We start from the raw sequence: 17,807 nt of genomic DNA, 5'->3' as shown, positions 1-17,807 counted from the left end.
AAAACCAATAACTTTTACTATACAGACCTTTGTTGGCAAATGGTATCTGTGCTTTTTAATGCACTCTCTAGGTTTGTCATAACTTTTCTTCCAAGGAGCAAGCATCTTTTAATTTCATGGCTGCAGTCACCATCTTCAGTGATTTTGGAACCCAAGAAAATAAAATCTGTAACTGTTTCCACTTTCCCCCCTTCTATTTGCCATCATCTTCCTTCTGAGAAATCTTTAGGCAGGTCAAGAAGCAAAAGAACTGGACGTGGAACAACAGACTGGTTCCAAACCGGGAAAGGAGTACATCAAGGCTGTATTTTGTCACCCTGCTTTTATTTAACTTAAATGCTGAACTGGATGAAGCACAAGCTGGAATCAAGATTGCTGGGATAAACGTCAATAACCTCAGATATGCCGATGACACCACACTTACGGCAGAAAGCAAGGAGCTAAAGAGCCGTTGATGAAAGTGAAAGAGGAGAGTGAAAATTTGGCTTAAAACTCAACATGCAGAAAACTAAGATCATGGCATCTGGTCCCATCACTTATTAGCAAATAGATGGGGAAACAATGGAAACAGTGTCAGACTTTATTTCTGGGATCCAAAATCACTGCAGATGGTGATTGCAGCCATGAAATTAAAAGATGCTTACTCCTTGGAAGAAAAGTTATGACCAACCTAGAGAGCATATTAAAAAGCAGAGACATTACTTTGCCAACAAAGATCCGTCTAGTCAAAGCTATGGTTTTTCCATTAGTCTCATGGATATGAGAGTTGGACTATAAAGAAAGCTGAGTGCTGAAGAATTGATGCTTTTGAACTGTGGTGTCAGAGAAGACTTTTGAGAGTCCCTTGGACTGCAAGGAGATCTAACCAGTCCATTCTAAAGGAAATCAGTCCTGAATATTCATTGGAAGGATTGATGCTGAAGGTAAAACTCCAATACTTTGGCCACCTGATGTGAAGAACTGACTCACTGGGAAAGACCCTGATGCTGGGAAAGGTTGAAGGTGGGAAGAAAAGGGGATGACAGAGGATGAGATGGTTGGATGGCATCACTGACTCAATGGACATGAGTTTGAGTAAGCTCTGGGAGTTGGTGAAAGACAGGGAAGCCTCGTGTGCTGCAGTCCATGGGGTCGCCAAGAGTCGGACAGGACTGAGCTACTGAACTGAACTGATTTGCCATGAGGTGATGGGAGCAGATGCCATGATCTTAATTTTTTGAATGTTGAGTTTCAAGCTAGCTTTTTCACTCTTCTCTTTCACCCTCATCAAGAGGCTTGTTAGTTTCTCTTCACTTTCTGCTATTAGAGTGGTATCATCTGTCTATCTGAGGTTGTTGGTATTTCTCCTGGCAATCTTGAGTCCAGTTTGTGGTTCTTCCTCTGCTGCTGCTGCTGCTGCTAAGTCACTTCAGTCGTGTCCAACTCTGTGCGACCCCATAGATGGCAGCCCACCAGGCTCCCTCGTCCCCCTGGGATTCTCCAGGCAAGAACACTGGCGAGGGTGGCCATTTCCTTCTCCAATGCATGAAAGTGAAAAGTGAAAGGGAAGTCGCTCAGTTGTGTCCGACTCTTCGCGACCCCATGGACTGCAGCCTACCAGGCTCCTCCGTCCATGGGATTTTCCAGGCAAGAGTACTGGAGTGGGGTGCCATTGCCTTCTCCACCTCTGCTAGAGACTCCTAACAAAAAAAGAGAAAGCTAAGCTATAGGTGACCCTCCAGGTCCACTGCCTTCCTGACTTTTAGGTTTTTGGTTTTTTCTTTTTTTTTTTTTCCTTCCCTACTTTTTGCTTGTCAGGACATTTGCACTTTGACTCTGTTAGCTATCCCCTCCCTTTCTCCTTTATAGCCCTGAGTTATCTTTCTTCCTCATAACACCAATCATTTTTTGCATGATCCCATTCAGTGAAGGATGAGGAAATAGCAAGCAGACTGTGTTCCTTTTATTAGGTGATTCGAACTGCTTCCTGCCTGATTAACCTCAAAAATCCAAAAAGAAAATTGAGGATATCTGACTAACAGAACCCTGAGAGAAGGAATTGTGGTTTTTTTAGAAGAGTTTTTGATTAAAGTTCTTGGCTGAAGAAGAAAAGGAGCCAGTTGTCTTTCGCCCAGACGTTGGTTTGTGGTTTGGACTCCCCATGGCTTCCAGCCATGCCTGTAACCTCCGGGTGCTGGTGGCCGTTGTGTGTGGGCTGCTGACTGCCGTTGTTTTGGGACTGGGCATCTGGAGGCTTGTGATCAGGATCCAGAGAGGTAATGTTGTCCTGCTGTTTTTAACTCAGAGCAAGAGAAGGCATTGAGCCTCTCTGCTGCCACCTGACGTACCAGTACTAGAAAGTGCCATGTCTAGGCTGAGGCTGCCTGCCATTTGTGAAATACAAAAGACAAGGGTCAATTTATGGCCAGCATATGGTTGTATATACATGAATATGTGAGTGCATGTGTGTGTGTGTGTAAGTGTGCAAGGTGATGAACAACACAGTTGAATTGGCCTCTTCGTGCTCCTTTAACACCTGATTAAATGAATAGCAGAGTAATAATTAAGATCATTAGTAGCACATGTTTAGGTTTGTTAAGCTAAATCCAAGCTTAACAAACTTCCCTGCTAGCTCAGCTGGTAAAGAATCTGCCTGCAAGGCGGGTGACCTGGGTTCGATCCCTGGGAATGATCCCCTGGAGAAGGGAATGGCTACTCACTCCAGTAGAATTGCCTGGAGGATTCACTGAACAGAAGAGCCTAGTGGCTACAGTCCATGGGGTTGCAAAGAGTCAGACATGACTGAGTGACTTTTCACTTTCATTTTCTTTCAAGGAAGAAAAATAGTTTTGGACACACACATACACACATAATTAAACATATGCAGAATGGAAGTTCATTTCAAGAAGAAAGTTTAGGAATGTTCTCACTAAGACTGTAAATAAAATGACCATGTTTTTCACACAAACTTCTCACTTTTCAGGTGTTGAAAGCTACTTAAAAATTAAGATTATTTAGAAAACAATTTTCCTGTTTAGTCAATAGCCATTTGTTAGTCACCTGTTACATGGTAGAGCTGACCCTGAGAAAGGGAGGTAAAGGGCAGCAGTGTTAAGCAAAGAATGATGTTAAAGGAAAGCCCTAGAACCTCATAACAGAGACTTTCCATAATCCTAATGCTAGTCCCTTTCCATAAAGGGATTCAAAGCTGGATGTTCTGAGCATTCCCTTTTATTTAAAAAGAGATAGAGAGACAGAGATAGTTTCTAATGAAACGGTGGGTGAGGACAGAAGATTTCAGGGAGAAGGTTCGGGGACCCAACAGGAACACAGGGCGTACCTGCAAAGATCCACTGTTAAGAGCAAAAGGAGTCATGAATGCTGGCTGCTTATGGAGTGATAACTGAGAATAGACCTGGCGTCTCTCCCCCAAAGACCGTATTTAGAGAACACAGTATTGGTAGGGTTTAAAGAACAAGCAAGAACAAAACCAGTAAAATTCAAACTTGATGAAAATTTGTTTTTGTTTATTTAAGGTTTGTAAAATAATTTGAAGTTTTAAAAAAAATGTGCACTGCAGGTTTTATCCTATTAAGGCTACGAAATTTATAAGACCTTATCTAAAGGACATACTTTTAAGAACTGCCTCCCTTCCTTCCCTCCCACCTCCCTTCCTTCCTCCTTCCCTTCTTTTCTTCCTTAATAAGATATCTACTTTTAAAGGGAAATTTGTGGTAACTTATGAAGACCACAATAGACCCATTAAACAAGGACCAAAGGACAAAAACACTACAAGGAAGAGGACAAGACTGAGGATAGAAAGTAAATGAAAATCAAACGAGTTGCTAAAAACAAATACAAAACATATCCCTGTGTTTCCTGAGGACTAAGCCAAAAGTGCATAATAATAAGTAACATAGATCCAAGTAACAGAGAACCCATGTTTAACAATAAAAGCATACCAGCTCTTCAGAAAAGACAAACATTACCTTGCTCTAGGAAATGAGATGGCTTTTTATGTAAGGGCCATCCCTCAGTTTTGGGTAAACCCAGTGGAAAAGAAGGGGGTTATTATCTAAAAAGAAAGATCAAAATACTGGTACCGTTTGCTGTTATTGTTTTGCCTTGTACATGATAGTTGGACATTGCTTCAGTTAGGAAGTTCTGGTTCCTCCACTTCACTCCTTTCCTCTCCACTTCTCTGCCACCTCTTTCTATCCTGTCCCATTCCATCTTATGGAAGTATCGAATGCTCTCCCTTTTGTCCCTTTACTGGGTATAGAGATGAATTGTTGTTTTTGTTATTTTAAATTTTTGGCTGCACTGGGTCGTCATTGTGATGTGCAGGCTTAGTTACCCTGCAGCATGTGGGATCTTACTTCCCCGGCCAGGGATTGAACCAATGTATCCTGCATTGGAAGGTGGATTCTTAATCACTGGACCACCAGGGAAATCCCAAGATGAATTGTTTTTAAACTTATTTTTTTAAGGGGAGCGTCTTGGATATCTCTGAGAAACTGATGAAAACTATTAATGTCTTCCCTAGACAAAATAAACATATACATAGCATTTGGGGTAAATTAATTTTATCACATTCAAAATTTATTTTCAGTATAAACAGAATATGTTTCCATGGTTTATGTTTAATATAATGTTTAAGCAATTATGTCTCTCTCATTTTTATTTTTCATGAAAAAGTAATAGCCTCTGTGTGAAAAAGTAGAAAAAAATTTAAATTCTGCTGTAAGTAAATTTCAATTAGGAGTTGCTGTTGCTTGGTTATAGAATAAACTTTAATGTATGTATTTCACTATTATAAAACTTACAGTTAAAATTTTTTACTGTAGTATGCTAAAAACTTCACATACCTTCTCTCATTTAATTCTGACAAGTATCTTTGAGGGAGTTTTTTTTAATATCCATGTTAAAGATACTTGGCTTTCATTTCGCTGTTGTTATTTAGTTGCTAAGTCATATCCAACTCTTTTTCAACCACATGGACTGTAACCCACCAGGCTCCTCTGTCCATGGAATTTCCCCGGGAAGAATACTGGAGTAGGTAGCCATCTCCTTCTCCAGAGGATTTTCCCAGTCCCAGGATCAAACCCAAGTCTCCTGCTTGGCAGGTGGATTCTTTACCACTGAGCCACCTAGAAAGCCCTGGCTTTCATTTCACTCAAGTACATATTTGCTCAAGAGGCAAACTTGATAGTAAATCAAACTCAGGTGACGGTTTCTAGAGGAAAGACTCCATTTTGGGGTTAAAAAAAAAAAAGTCCGTATGGAGGAAATTGGCTTTTAGGCAGCTATACTTTCATTTAGTTTTAATCCTGCTGTTGTATACCTCTGTTCTGCTCCGTTTCCAATCTCCCTTCTTTCTTCCTCATATAATCGCTTTTTAAATCAAGAAAATAATTCCTATGAAAGGGAAGGGATTTTTTGAGGAAGAAATTTTCTTACATAATTGGCTGATGGGCATGCATTGTTTTAACATCAGGGTTGAAAGTGAAAGTGAAAGTGGCTCAGTCATGTCCGACTCTTTGCGACCCCATGGACTGTCCATGGAATTCTCTAGGCCAGAATACTGGAGTGGGTAGCCTTTCCCTTCTCCAGGAGATCTTCCCAACCCAGGAATCGAACCGGGGTCTCCTGCATTGCAGGTGGATTCTTTACCAACTGAGCTATCAGGGAAGCTGATCCCATTTTACAAGACACTTTATAAACTTAAGAGACCAGAACCTTGGTTTAGTGAATTTTTCCTTGATTTTTGAATTCTGAATTTAACCCCACCCATGGATTTTTGATCACACATATTATTGAAGAACATCTGTTGTTTAACATGGTGACTAAGAGTATGTACATAATAGTTGTCGAAAAATTACATGAATAGGGGAAAAAAAGTTGTGCAGCCAGACTACCTGGTTCTTACTAAGTAAACTGGAGCAAGTTTCAACATTTCTGTACCTCCATTCTATTAACTGTATTATAAATATAATAAACATATAAACCCCACCTTATAGGGCTGTTATGAGGATTAGTTAATACATTTACAAGGTAAAGATGGTATCTAGTACACTGTAGGCACTCAAATTTTTCATGTGTGTATTTTTAGATAATTTAGTGCAGTTTTCTCCACTCCCAGATATGTACCTTGAATAGATGCCCTTGATCTAGTTTGGACCTTTGGATTGAAACTCAGCTTATCAAGCTGGAGCTGCAGTAAGTTTAATCATAAATTTCAACTGACTAGCTCAAATAGAAACAGAAACAGTTCTAGGAACTGCCATATCTCCCTGCACTTTTTTTTCAATATTAATACTTCACTAGACCATAGGGGAAATTTTTATTCAATCATTTAACTAGTTTATTGGAATATGTAACCAAGCAGTTAATGTTGAACAAATTTCATCTTAAAGGCTATACTTTTCGTATATTATTAAGTTTTTTAGTTTTTTTTCCCCTACTGTGGAGTAAGCTTTCATAAACATTGTCCTCTCATTTAAGAATAAACTTTATCTTCACCCAAATATTTCAAATTCCTGGTCTGGGACAAATGACAGATCCCTGGATTTTTAAATCCCTAAAGACTCTGAGCTAGACACTAGTTTCCTGATGGAATTTCTTTGACTAATAAAAGATATTTTTATTCCTCTACTTAATCAAACTAGACTTTTCAAAACAGATTCTAATTTTGTCTAGTTTAGGAGAAGAAATTGAATCCATATTTTCCATTTGGAATTTTAAGTATTTTTTGCTACGTTTTCAAGCAGCATGAAATGTGAGTGTCACATATGTCCAGTATTTAATTTTTCATGATGTGCACTAAAGGTATTAAAAATAGGGCTAGAATTTCTGGAAGTATTACTTATCACAATTTAAAAGAATGTATGGAAATATTATTATCTCACTGGAGTTATAAAAGAAAATGATAAAAGAAAAACACTACTATTAAGTAGTAGTCTTTTAATTTAATAATTGTACTTATTTTGTTTTTGGCTGTGCAGGGTCTCCATTGCTGGGTGGGCTTTTCTCTAGCTGCAGTGCTTGGGTTTCTCAGTGCAGTGCCTTATCTTTTTGTGGAGCGCGGGCTCTAGGGATGTAGGTTTCAGTAGATGCAGCTCCTGGACTCAGTAGTTATGGGTCCTGGGCTCTAGAGCACAATCTCAATAATTGTGGCACATGGGCTTAGTTGCCCGGTAGTATATGGGACTTTCCTGGACCAGGGGTCAAACCTATGTCTCCTGCATTGCAGGTGGATTCTTTACTGCTGAGCCACCTGGGAAGCCCAACCCTGTGACTATATCAAATAACACAGACTCATAATATATAAAACAAAAAAGGCAAGCTTATTCAGAAAAATTTACAATTGGGTTGGTTGAAAGTAATACTTTCCTGTTAGAAACTGATAGACCAAGCAGAGAAAATGAATAAAGGTTCATAAATTTGAAAACTATATCTAACAAACTGGACAGTAGATTTACATATTTGAATTGTCAGAAAAAAATGTCAACTTATTATTTTCAGAAGAAAGTCTTACTGAGTACCAAAGAATCAATCTCATAGATTATGTTTTGTAACTACAGTGCAATACAATTAGAAGGTAACATATAAACTAACCAAGAAAATTCAAATAAATGTTGAAAAAACTGTTTTAAATAATTCAAAGAAGAAATCAAATGAAAATTACAAAATACTCAAAAATTCAGTGGAGGCATTCTCTATAACAACTGTGTGCACAGCTAAAAATATAGTTGGAATCAAACATTAAATATTAATTAATATGTGAGCAATCTAGAAAGATGGTATAGATGAACCTGTTAACAGGGTGAAAATAGAGAGGCAGACTATAGAACACAAATTAAAAGACGCTTACTCCTTGGAAGGAAAGTTATGACCAACCTGGACAACATATTAAAAAGCAGAAACATTACTTTGCCAACAAAGGTCTGTCTAGTCAAGGCTATGGTTTTTCCAGTAGTCATGTATGGATATGAGAGTTGGACTATAAAGAAAGCTGAGTGCAGAAGAATTGATGCTTTTGAACTGTGGTGTTGGAGAAGACTCTTGAGAGTCCCTTGGACTGCAAGGAGGTCCAACCAGTCCATCCTAAAGGAGATCAGTCCTGGGTGTTCATTGGAGGGACTGATGTTGAAGCTGAAACTCTAATACTTTGAAGAGCTGACTCATTTAAAAAGACCCTGATGCCGGGAAAAATTGAGGGCAGGAGGAGAAGGGAATGACAGAGGATGAGATGGTTGGATGGCATCACCGACTCAATGGACATGAGTTTGAGTAAACTCAGGGAGTTGGTGATGGACATGGAGGCCTGGCTGCAGTCCATGGGGTCACAAAAAGTTGAACACAACTGAGCAACTGAACTGAATTGAACTGATGAAGACAGAGAAGATGTAGGAGAGGGTGGGACAAATTGAGAGAGTAGCATTGACATATATACTACCATGTGTAAAATAGCTAGTGGGAAGCTGCTGCATAACACACGGAGCTTGGAGCTGGGCTTGGTGGTCTGTGGTGACCTAGAGGGACAGGAGCCTCAAAATGGAGGGGAATGTATGTGTATATACAGCTGATTCACATTGATCTACAGCAGAAACAACATTGTAAAGCAATTATATTCCAATAAAATAAAAATGCAGTTAGAATGACATAGCTTTAGATATATATTAAAAATCAAGACAGTGAAATAATAAGCATTCTAACTTTAGAAGTTAAAAAAAGAGTAAATTCTAAAACTATGTTGGGGAGTAATGAAAATAAGAACAAATTAATAGAATGGAAATCAAAGAAACAAGAGCGGAGATCAACAAAACCAGAAGCTAGTTTTCCGGAAAGATGAATTTAAAAAAAAAAAAAAAGGTATATTTCCAGCGAGATTCCTTAAGACCAGTTCTAACCCTTGCACGCCTCGTCAGCTTCCGGGACCTCGGAAGCCCGGCCCTGCTTCTGGGACTGTGCTTCCCTTTCTCGTCATGCAGTCTGGGGCCAACCATGCTGCCCCGGCTTCCCTGACTGTGAGGGGAGGCTGTTCACAGTGTGGTGTGAGAAGAGGTTGCAGTGTGGCCTGGAGCGTCTGCCTGTGTGAGCTCAAGGCCGCCTGAATGTGGGGCAGGACGGACATAAGGCAAGAAGGGGCAGCTGCCAGCCACTGCCCTTTTGAGGAAGGGCTCCGAGGAACCCACGGTTTCTAAATTCAGACCTGCATTTTCAGGTCCTTACGAAGGTATGTTTATCATGGCACTAGAATAGAGTTTTCCTTTTACTTTTGTATAAATGGTAGGTAGGTCTTCACTGTAACTTGTCCCAGACCTTGCATGGCGTTGTGTTGCTGGCGAAAACACAAATTAGTACCACCCCTGTGGGGAGATGGTAATAACTGTCAAGATGTGAATGTGTACCCTTTGGCTCAGAAATTTCATGTCTGGAAATTTATTCCACAAATGGATTTGTACAACGGGTGAAGTAAAATGTGTAGAATGCAATTTTGAAGCAACAAGTGAAAACAGCAAAAGTGCCATCGATAAGGGGTTAGGTAAGTCAGGGCACAATCAGAGAATAGAATATAATGCAGCTGTAAGGAAGACGTGGAAGTTCTCTGAACCACACGAAAAGATTCTTGACATTCATTAAGTGTAAGAGCAAGCTATAGAAAACGGGGGAAAAATAAGACTATAGATTCATAGTTGCTAAAATGAGTAGAAATTATTACTTGTGTATATTTGTGGATGGGGTTAAGTGTTTTTATATTTCAACTCTGAAATATTACCTAAGAAAATATATATCAAAATAAGACAATTATTTGGAAAAAAAAAAAACAACACAGAAACTAGTGAGGAAACTCATAATCAAATACCATGGAAAACCTTATCCTACTTTGGTAGGACACTTTGGTCAAGTGGCAGTTTTCTTAAAGAAATGTAAATGACCAAAATTTACTCCAAAATGAAGAGACAAAACAAGAATAGAACTGTAACCATTAAAAGTTATTAGGTTTTTTTTTAAATTAAGAAATTACATGCAAATACTACATTAGATATATTTATAATGTAACCTGACGGGGAAGATAATTTCAGAATAGTATTATATGTAGGTGAGGGGTGAAGAAATATTAATATAAAGGAATTCAAAGGATTTCAGCTCTTTCTGTAAAGTTTCATTGCTCACACACAGTCTATGGAATTCTCCGGGCCAGAATACTGGAGTGGGTAACCTTTCCCTTCTCCAGGGGATCTTCCCAACCCGGGGATCAAACCGAGGCCTCCCACAGTGCAGGCAGATTCTTTACCAGCTGAGCCACAGGGAAGTCCAAGAATACTGAAGAGGGAAGCCTATCCCTTCTCTAGAGGATCTTCCCGACCCAGGAATTGAACCAGGGTCTCCTGCATTGCAGATTCTTTATCAACTGAGCTATCAGGGAAGCCCTAATGTCTGAAGCAAATCTGAGAGAAAATTACTCTTTTAAACCAGGATATGGTAGCTAGAGATGTCTTGTTATTTTCTGTACCTTGCATATTTTAAATATTTTATAATTTAAAAAGATTTTCACATTTCCTTGGTTACACAGAGAAGTTTGTCACACAACAATTACAGTTAAATTTCTCTTGCTAGATTGTAAGCTGGTTGAGATCAAAATCCATATCTCTTAAAAAAAACTAATTGACTATTTAAAAATTTTTAATTTTTAATTTATTTATTTTAATTGGAGGCTGATTACAATACTGTAGTGGTTTTTAGAGCACTTTTAGGTTTACAGAAAAATTCAGCAGAGAGTGCAGAGAATTCCCATTTGCTGTCTCTCTCTCTCATCACCCCTCCCTCTCTATAGTTTCCCTGATTAATGTCTTACTCTGATGTGTTGCTTTTGTTAAAATAGACAAGCCAATGTTGACACAGGATTATTAACATATAGGTTACATTATGCTTCACTCTTCCTGTTGTAGTGTTCTATGGATTTTGACAAATACATAATGACATATAGTCACTGTTACAGGATCATACAGAATAGTTGACTGCCCTGAAATTCCAGTTCACTTCACCTATTCATCCTACCCTTCCTTCCCCAACCCCTGATTTCTTTATTGTCTCTATAGTTTTCCTTTTCCAGAGTGATATATTTGGAATCATACTGTATGTAGACTGGCTCCTTTCACTTAGCTAAATATATTTAAGATTCCTCCATATCTTTTGTGGGCTTCATAGATCATTTCTTTTTATGGCTGAATAATATGCCATTGTATGGATATTCTACAGGTGTGTGTGTTTTTTTTTAATCTATTCATGAAGGTCATCTAGTTTGCTTCCAGTTTTAGGTGATTATATATACCACTGTTATAAACATTCAGGTGCAGCTTTTTCTGTGGGGGCAAGTTTACACTTATTTGGGTGAATGCCTAGGAGCATCCTAAACTTTGCAGTATACATTTACGATTAATCTAAATTCACTTTCTAGTAATAATATATAGTCCCATGGGTAATGCCAGCACCTTATAGCAGATCTTCCCAATTCCTCATTCTCTTTCTTTATAACATTTCTTGTCATTCATTTCATTTATCCATAAGCTTTAATCATCTAATGTATCATTACTATTATTATTTTGAACAAACTGTTACCAGATCAATAAAGAATAAAAAAACTGAAAGACTTATTTTACCTTCATTTATTCCTTCTCTAATTATCTTCTTATGTAGATCTGAGTTTCAGACCTGTATCATTTCCTTCTTTCTGAAGAAATTTCCTTTAACATTTCTTGCAAGGCAAGTCTTCTGGTGACAAACTCCCTAAATGTTTCTGTCTGAGAATGTCTTTCTTCTTTACTTTTAAAGGATAATTATTTGGATGCAGAATACTTTGTTGTTTTCATTCAGCACTAAATATTTAACTCTACACTTTTTTGCTTGCATGATTTCCAGAGGAGAGTTCCAGTATAACTTTTATACTTGTTGCTTGATAGGTATTTTTCTCCCTTTTGACTTCTGAAATGATCTTTTTGTCTTTGACTTTTTGCTGTTTGAATAGAGATGCCTAAGTATAGGGTTTTGTTTTATTTTTAACTTTTATCTGAGTTAGTGTGTTCTCTGACTCTGAGATTGCTGATTCTGTGATTTCGTGTCTGTCATTTATTTTGGAATAGTCTCAGCCAGCAAAACTTAAAATGTCTTTTCAGTTCTTTTTGCCCTTTCCTCCCCTTCTGTTGGGCTTCCCTCATAGCTCAGTCGGTAAAGAATCTGTTTGCAATGCAGGAGACCTGGGTTTGATTCTTGGGTTGGGAAGATTTCCCTGGAGAAGGAAATGGCAACCCACTCCAGCACTCTTGCCTGGAGAATCCCATGGACGGAGCAGCCTGGCAGGCTACAGTCCATGGGGTTGCAAAGTCAGACACGACTTAGTGTCTAAACCACACCGCTCCTTCTCCTATTTCCATTATATATATGTTTTACCTGTTGTCCCACACTTCTTAGATATTCTGTTTTTCACAGTTTTTTTTTTTTTTTCTCTTTTTAGTTTGGGAAGCTTCTACTGAATTCTTCAAGCTCACTGATTCTTATCAGTTTACTGATGAACCCAGCAAAGGAATTCTTCATTTCTGTTAGTGTTTTTTGATTACAGCATTTCAATTCTTGCTTAGAATTTCCATTATCTGCTTATATTACCTCCTTGTTCTTAAAGATTGTCCATTTTTTAGTTAAAGCTCTTAGTATATTAATCATAGTTATCCTTAATTCCTGGTCTGATAATTCCAGAATCTCTGCTGTCTATAAATCTGGTTCTGATGGTTGGCTTGTCCCTTTAGTCATTTTTTGCCTATCAGCATGCCCTGTAGTTTTTAGTTGAGAATCAGACATGATGTATTAGGTAAAAGAAATTGAACTGCCTTTAGTGTGAGGTTTTATGTTAGGCTGTGTTTTCTATTTATGGTATCTGTAGGTGTTCCTTGCCAGTCAGTCTTCCCACCTCTACTTCCCACCCTTTAGGCAAACACTGTTCTGATTGTATCGCCATAGATTAGTTGTTATCCTTGAACTTCATAAAAAGAACCATATAAAATTTACTCTTTTATGTCTGAATACTCTTGTTAACATGTTTTTAAGATTCCTTGATGTTGTATGTCATTTTATTACTAAACAATTAATAGTCTATTGTATGGATATACTATAATTCATTTATTCAGTCTGCTGTTGATGGTGATTTCCTTTTTATTTTTTTTTCCTTTTGACTACAATAAATAAAACGTCTGAATGATTTTCCTGGCAGTCTGGTGGTTAGGATTGCATGGGGCTTGGTTTGATTCTTGGTCAGGCAACTAAAATCCTGCAAGCCACAGTGTGGCCAAAAAATAAAAAAAAATTTTAAAAACCTGCAAACTTCTGAGATTGGGTTCCCTGGGAAACAAATTCTGAGTTGAAGGTTTTAGCTTTACTATGTTAAAATTTTCAACAGGTGTTGTAGGAATCAGTACTCATGAGGAATGACAGGCAGGATTGTGTGAAAGAAGAAACTGAACTGCAACACAGCTGAAGTTGGGCTGGCCCTTCAGAGTTGCCCTCTGTGTATTAGCTATCTTGCTGCAGAAGAAATCACCCCGAAACCTAGTGGCTTAAAGCCACAATTATTTATTATCTATCAGAATTCAGAATTTGGAAGCAGCCTGCCTGTGTAGTTCTGGACTAGGATGTCTCATAAAGTTGCCCTCAGATGGTGGCTGGAGCTGGGGTCACCTAAGTGCTTCTTCACCCATGTGCAGTGCCTAGGCTAGGAAGACTCAGAAAGTTGAAACAGCTGAAGATCCTCCAGCTTCCCTGTCTCTGTGTAGTTCCCCGCTTGCTATCTCCAGCATGGAGGCTTCAGAGTAGCCAGGCTTCTTACACGTCTCCTATAGGCTCAAGGCTTCTAAAGCATCTCCCTCTGAGTGAGAAGGAGCTAGGTGGAGGCCAAACCACCTTTTATGATCCCATCTGGAAGTCACACAGCACATTTCTCCCACTGTCTGGATCCAAGGAGAGCCCATAAACCTGCTTCTCGATGGAGAAGCGTCATCGCTACAAGAGTGAATGAGATGGATTATGTAGGACAGCTGTCTTTGGAAAATACTCTTTGAGGCATTGAGGCTGGGGAATGAGACTTTATTCCCTAGCATTGACTAGTCATGGTATGTGTCACAAGGCTCTTGTATGAGCTGATTCTCTTCAGGTGAGGGCAATTCCTAGAAAAGGATTCAGCTGTTTTCTTAGTTGCCAACATCCCACAAAGCGGAAGGTAGCTCATTTGGTAAAGAATCTGCCTGCAGTGCAGGAGACCTGGGTTCGATCCCTAGGTTGGGAACATCCCCTGGATGAAGGAAATGACAACCCACTCCAGTGTCCTTGCCTGGAAAATCTCATGGACAAAGGAGCCTGGTGGGCTGCAGTCCATGGGGCCCCAAAGAGCAGGGCACGACTGAGTGACCAACACTTTAGTTACTTACTTACTCAAAGCTGGAGGAGTGACTGCTTCAGTCCTAAAGGTGGCATACGATTGATTGCCTTTGCTGCAGGTATTAGAAACATTCTAGTCTCTTTGTGGACATATGTTTCCTTTATTTTGCATATTTATGTAGGCATGGAATTTCTCATCATATTGTATGTGTATCTTTATTTAGCTTTATGTTCTTAGCAGCAGTTTGCTAGAGTTCCAGTTGTTTTGCAGCCTTAACAACATTTGGCATCATCCTTTTGTAATTTTAGCCATTCTAGTTGGGTGTGAGATGATATTTCCCTGCGGTTTTAATTTGCATTTCTCTGATGACTAATATGCCGATCACTTTCATGTGATTAGTGCCCTTCCATATATCTTCTTTTATGAAGTATGTATTCGAGCCTTTTACCCATTTTAAAAAGTGGGTTGTTTGTGTTACTAATAATGTGTACTGTCTATAATTTACAGTCCTAATTTATAGTTATAGCAACACTTTCTTTGACAGAAAAGTACTGCAAATATTTTCTCCCAGTTTGTAACTTCTATTTTTACTATCTTAATGGTGTGTTTTGATGAGCAGTATTTTAAGTACAGTCTATCAATATTTTTTTCTTTTATGTTCAGTGCTTTTTATGTCCTCTTTAAATAAAAATCTTTGTCCTAAAGTTGTAAAGATATTCATCTCCTATTTTCTCAGTGAAGCTTTGTAGTTTTAGCTTTTGTGTCTCAGGTCCATCTTGTATTGTGTTTTTTAAAAACTATTAATTTTTATTTATTTTCAGCTGCACTGGATCTTCATTGCTGTTCAGGCTTTTCTGTAGTTGCAGTGAGCTGGGGCTGCTCTCTAGTTGTGGTGCCATAATGTGGGCTTCACATTATGGTAGCTTCTCTCATAAAGCACAGGTTCTAGAGCTCGCACGCTTCAATCGTTGTGGCCCCCACAAGCTCAGTAGCTGTGGTGCATGGGCTTATTAGCTGCTCTGCAGCATGTGGGATCTTCCTGGATCAGGGATGGAACTTGTGTGTCCTGCATTGGCAGGCGAATTGTTTACCACCAAGCCACCAGGGAAGCCCTGACATTGTGTTTTGAGTGTGGTATATTATCCAGTTAGTCTAGCACTATTTCTTGAAACGTTTTTCCTTTTCCAACCGAATTGCCTTGGAATCTTTTCAAAGAATCAACCGACTACATATATTTTATCTATTTTTAAACTGTTTATTCTGTTTCGGTGGTGTGTTTGGCTGTTTTTATGATGATCTCATAATGTTTTGATTGCTATAGCTGTATAGTAAGTCATAAAATTAGTAATGTCAGTGATCCAACTCTTTGTTTTTGTTGTTTTAGTATTTTTTTGGATTTAGTTGATTTACAGTGTTGTGTTAGTTTCAGATATACAGCCAAGTGAATCAATTACATACAAATATCCACTTTTTTTTAAGATTATTTTCCCATATAGGCCATTACAGAGTATTGAGTACAGTTCCCTGTTTATTTTGGCTTTTCCAGGTCTTTTACATTTCCATAATATTAAAAAAAATTTTATTTGACTGCACTGGATCTAAGTTGCTACATGTGGGATCTAAGTTCCCTGACTAGGGATCGAACCCAGGCACCCTGCATTGGGAGTGCAGAGTCTTAACTATTGGACCACCAGGGAAGCCCTCCATAACATCTTGAGATCAGTTTGTCAATTTCTACAAAAAAAAGTACTTTTGTTTTAGATTTTGGCTTTATCAATTTGAGGACAATAGACTCTTGAACAACTATGAGTATTTCACACATACATGGTATATATTTCCACTTATTTAGATATTTTTGAAATACAATTTTATTTATTTGTTTCTTGGCTTTTCTGGGTCTTTGTTGCTGCATGAGCACCACTCACGTTGCACTCTAGTTGCAGCAAGCTGGGGCTGCTCTCTAGTTGTGATGCATGGGCTTCTCATTGTGGTGGCTTCTCTTGTTGCTGAGCATGGGCTCTAGAGTGTGGGCTCAGCCCACTGGCTTTGTTGTTCCATAGCATGTGGGATTTTCCCAGACCAGGGGTGGAACCCATGTTTCCTACGTTGGCAGGTGGATTCTTTACTATTAAGCCACCAGGGAAGCCCCTTATTTAGACTCATTAAAATTTCTTTCAGTAATGATGTCTTGCACACATTTTTGTTAAATTTATTTCCAAAAATTTTATGAGTTTTAAGCTAATTTGAATGAAAATGATTTAATAATTTTTTTCCGATTATTTAATGCTAGCATGTGGAAATAAATATAGCTTCATTTATTATATTTTTGTTTTTTTAATATAAATTTATTTTAATTGGAGGCTAATTACTTTACAATATTGTATTGGTTTTGTCATACAGCAACATGAATCCGCCACGAGTATACATGTGTTCCCCATCCTGAACCCCCTTCCCACCTCCCTCCCCGTACCATCCCTTTGGGTCATCCCAGTGCACCAGCCCCGAGCATCCTGTATCGCGCATCGAACCTGGACTGGCGATTCGTTTCACATATGATAGTATACATGTTTCAGTGCCATTCTCCCAAATCATCCCACCCTCTCCCTCTCCCAGAGAGTCCAAAAGACTGTTCTATACATCTGTGTCTCTTTTGCTGTCTCGCATACAGGGTTATCGTTACCATCTTTCTAAATTCCATATATATGCATTAGTATACTGTATTAGTGTTTTTCTTTCTGGCTTACTTCACTCTGTATAATAGGCTCCAGTTTCATTTACCTCATTAGTTCTGATTCAAATGTATTCTTTTAATGGCTGAGTAATACTGCATTGTGTATATGTACCACGGTTTTCTTATCCATTCATCTGCTGATGGGCATCTAGGTTGCTTCCATGTCCTGGCTATTATAAACAGTGCTGCAGTGAACATTGGGGTACTCGTGTCTCTCAATTCTGGTTTCCTCAGTGTCTATGCCCAGCAGTGGGATTGCTTCTTCTAGTAGTGTTTTTTTTGAGACACCTTGGGATTTTCTTTGTATTTGATGATGTCCTCTGCAACGGAAGACAGTTCTACTTCTTTTCTTTATGGTTTTTATTCCTCTTTCATACTCATATCACTGGTCAGCATCTTCAGCCCAATGTTGAATAAAAGTGGTTATAGCAGTTATATTAAACTATTTTCTGTCAATCTTAGGGGTGAAAGTGTTCAATGTGCAGGCATGCTCAGTCGTGCCACGCTGTGACCCTAAGGACTGTAGCCCTCCAGCCTCTTCTGTCCAGACTTTCCAGGCAAGAATACTGGAGTGGATTGTTATTTCCTAGTCCAAGTGATCTTCCTGACCCAGCAATCAAACCTTCATCTCCTGCATTGCCAGGAGGATTCTTTACCATTGGTCCACCC

The 17,807-nt window shown here is 38.8% G+C and overlaps 1 protein-coding gene and 1 non-coding gene across 2 annotated transcripts in view; one reads left to right on the top strand and one right to left on the bottom strand.

Moving 5' to 3' along the window:
- The first annotated feature begins 1,772 nt into the window (after positions 1–1,772).
- The window catches only part of ADGRG7 (adhesion G protein-coupled receptor G7), a 63,120-nt gene continuing 47,085 nt past the window's right edge, over positions 1,773–17,807 (top strand). The window contains exon 1 of the mRNA XM_040225873.1: positions 1,773–2,255. Coding sequence (XP_040081807.1) covers positions 2,141–2,255 — 115 coding nt within the window. The 5' untranslated portion in view covers positions 1,773–2,140. The remainder of the gene's footprint in view (positions 2,256–17,807) is intronic.
- Positions 16,032–16,104, bottom strand: TRNAG-CCC. Its single transcript has one exon. It is a non-coding gene; the product is annotated as a tRNA-Gly (tRNA).

The sequence above is a fragment of the Oryx dammah genome, unplaced genomic scaffold (genome assembly GCF_014754425.2).
Source record: "Oryx dammah isolate SB20612 unplaced genomic scaffold, SCBI_Odam_1.1 HiC_scaffold_2, whole genome shotgun sequence".
Classification (NCBI taxonomy): Eukaryota; Metazoa; Chordata; class Mammalia; order Artiodactyla; family Bovidae; genus Oryx; species Oryx dammah.
The sequence above is the reverse complement of the archived record's forward strand: the minus strand, read 5'-3'. Positions and strand labels throughout refer to the sequence as shown.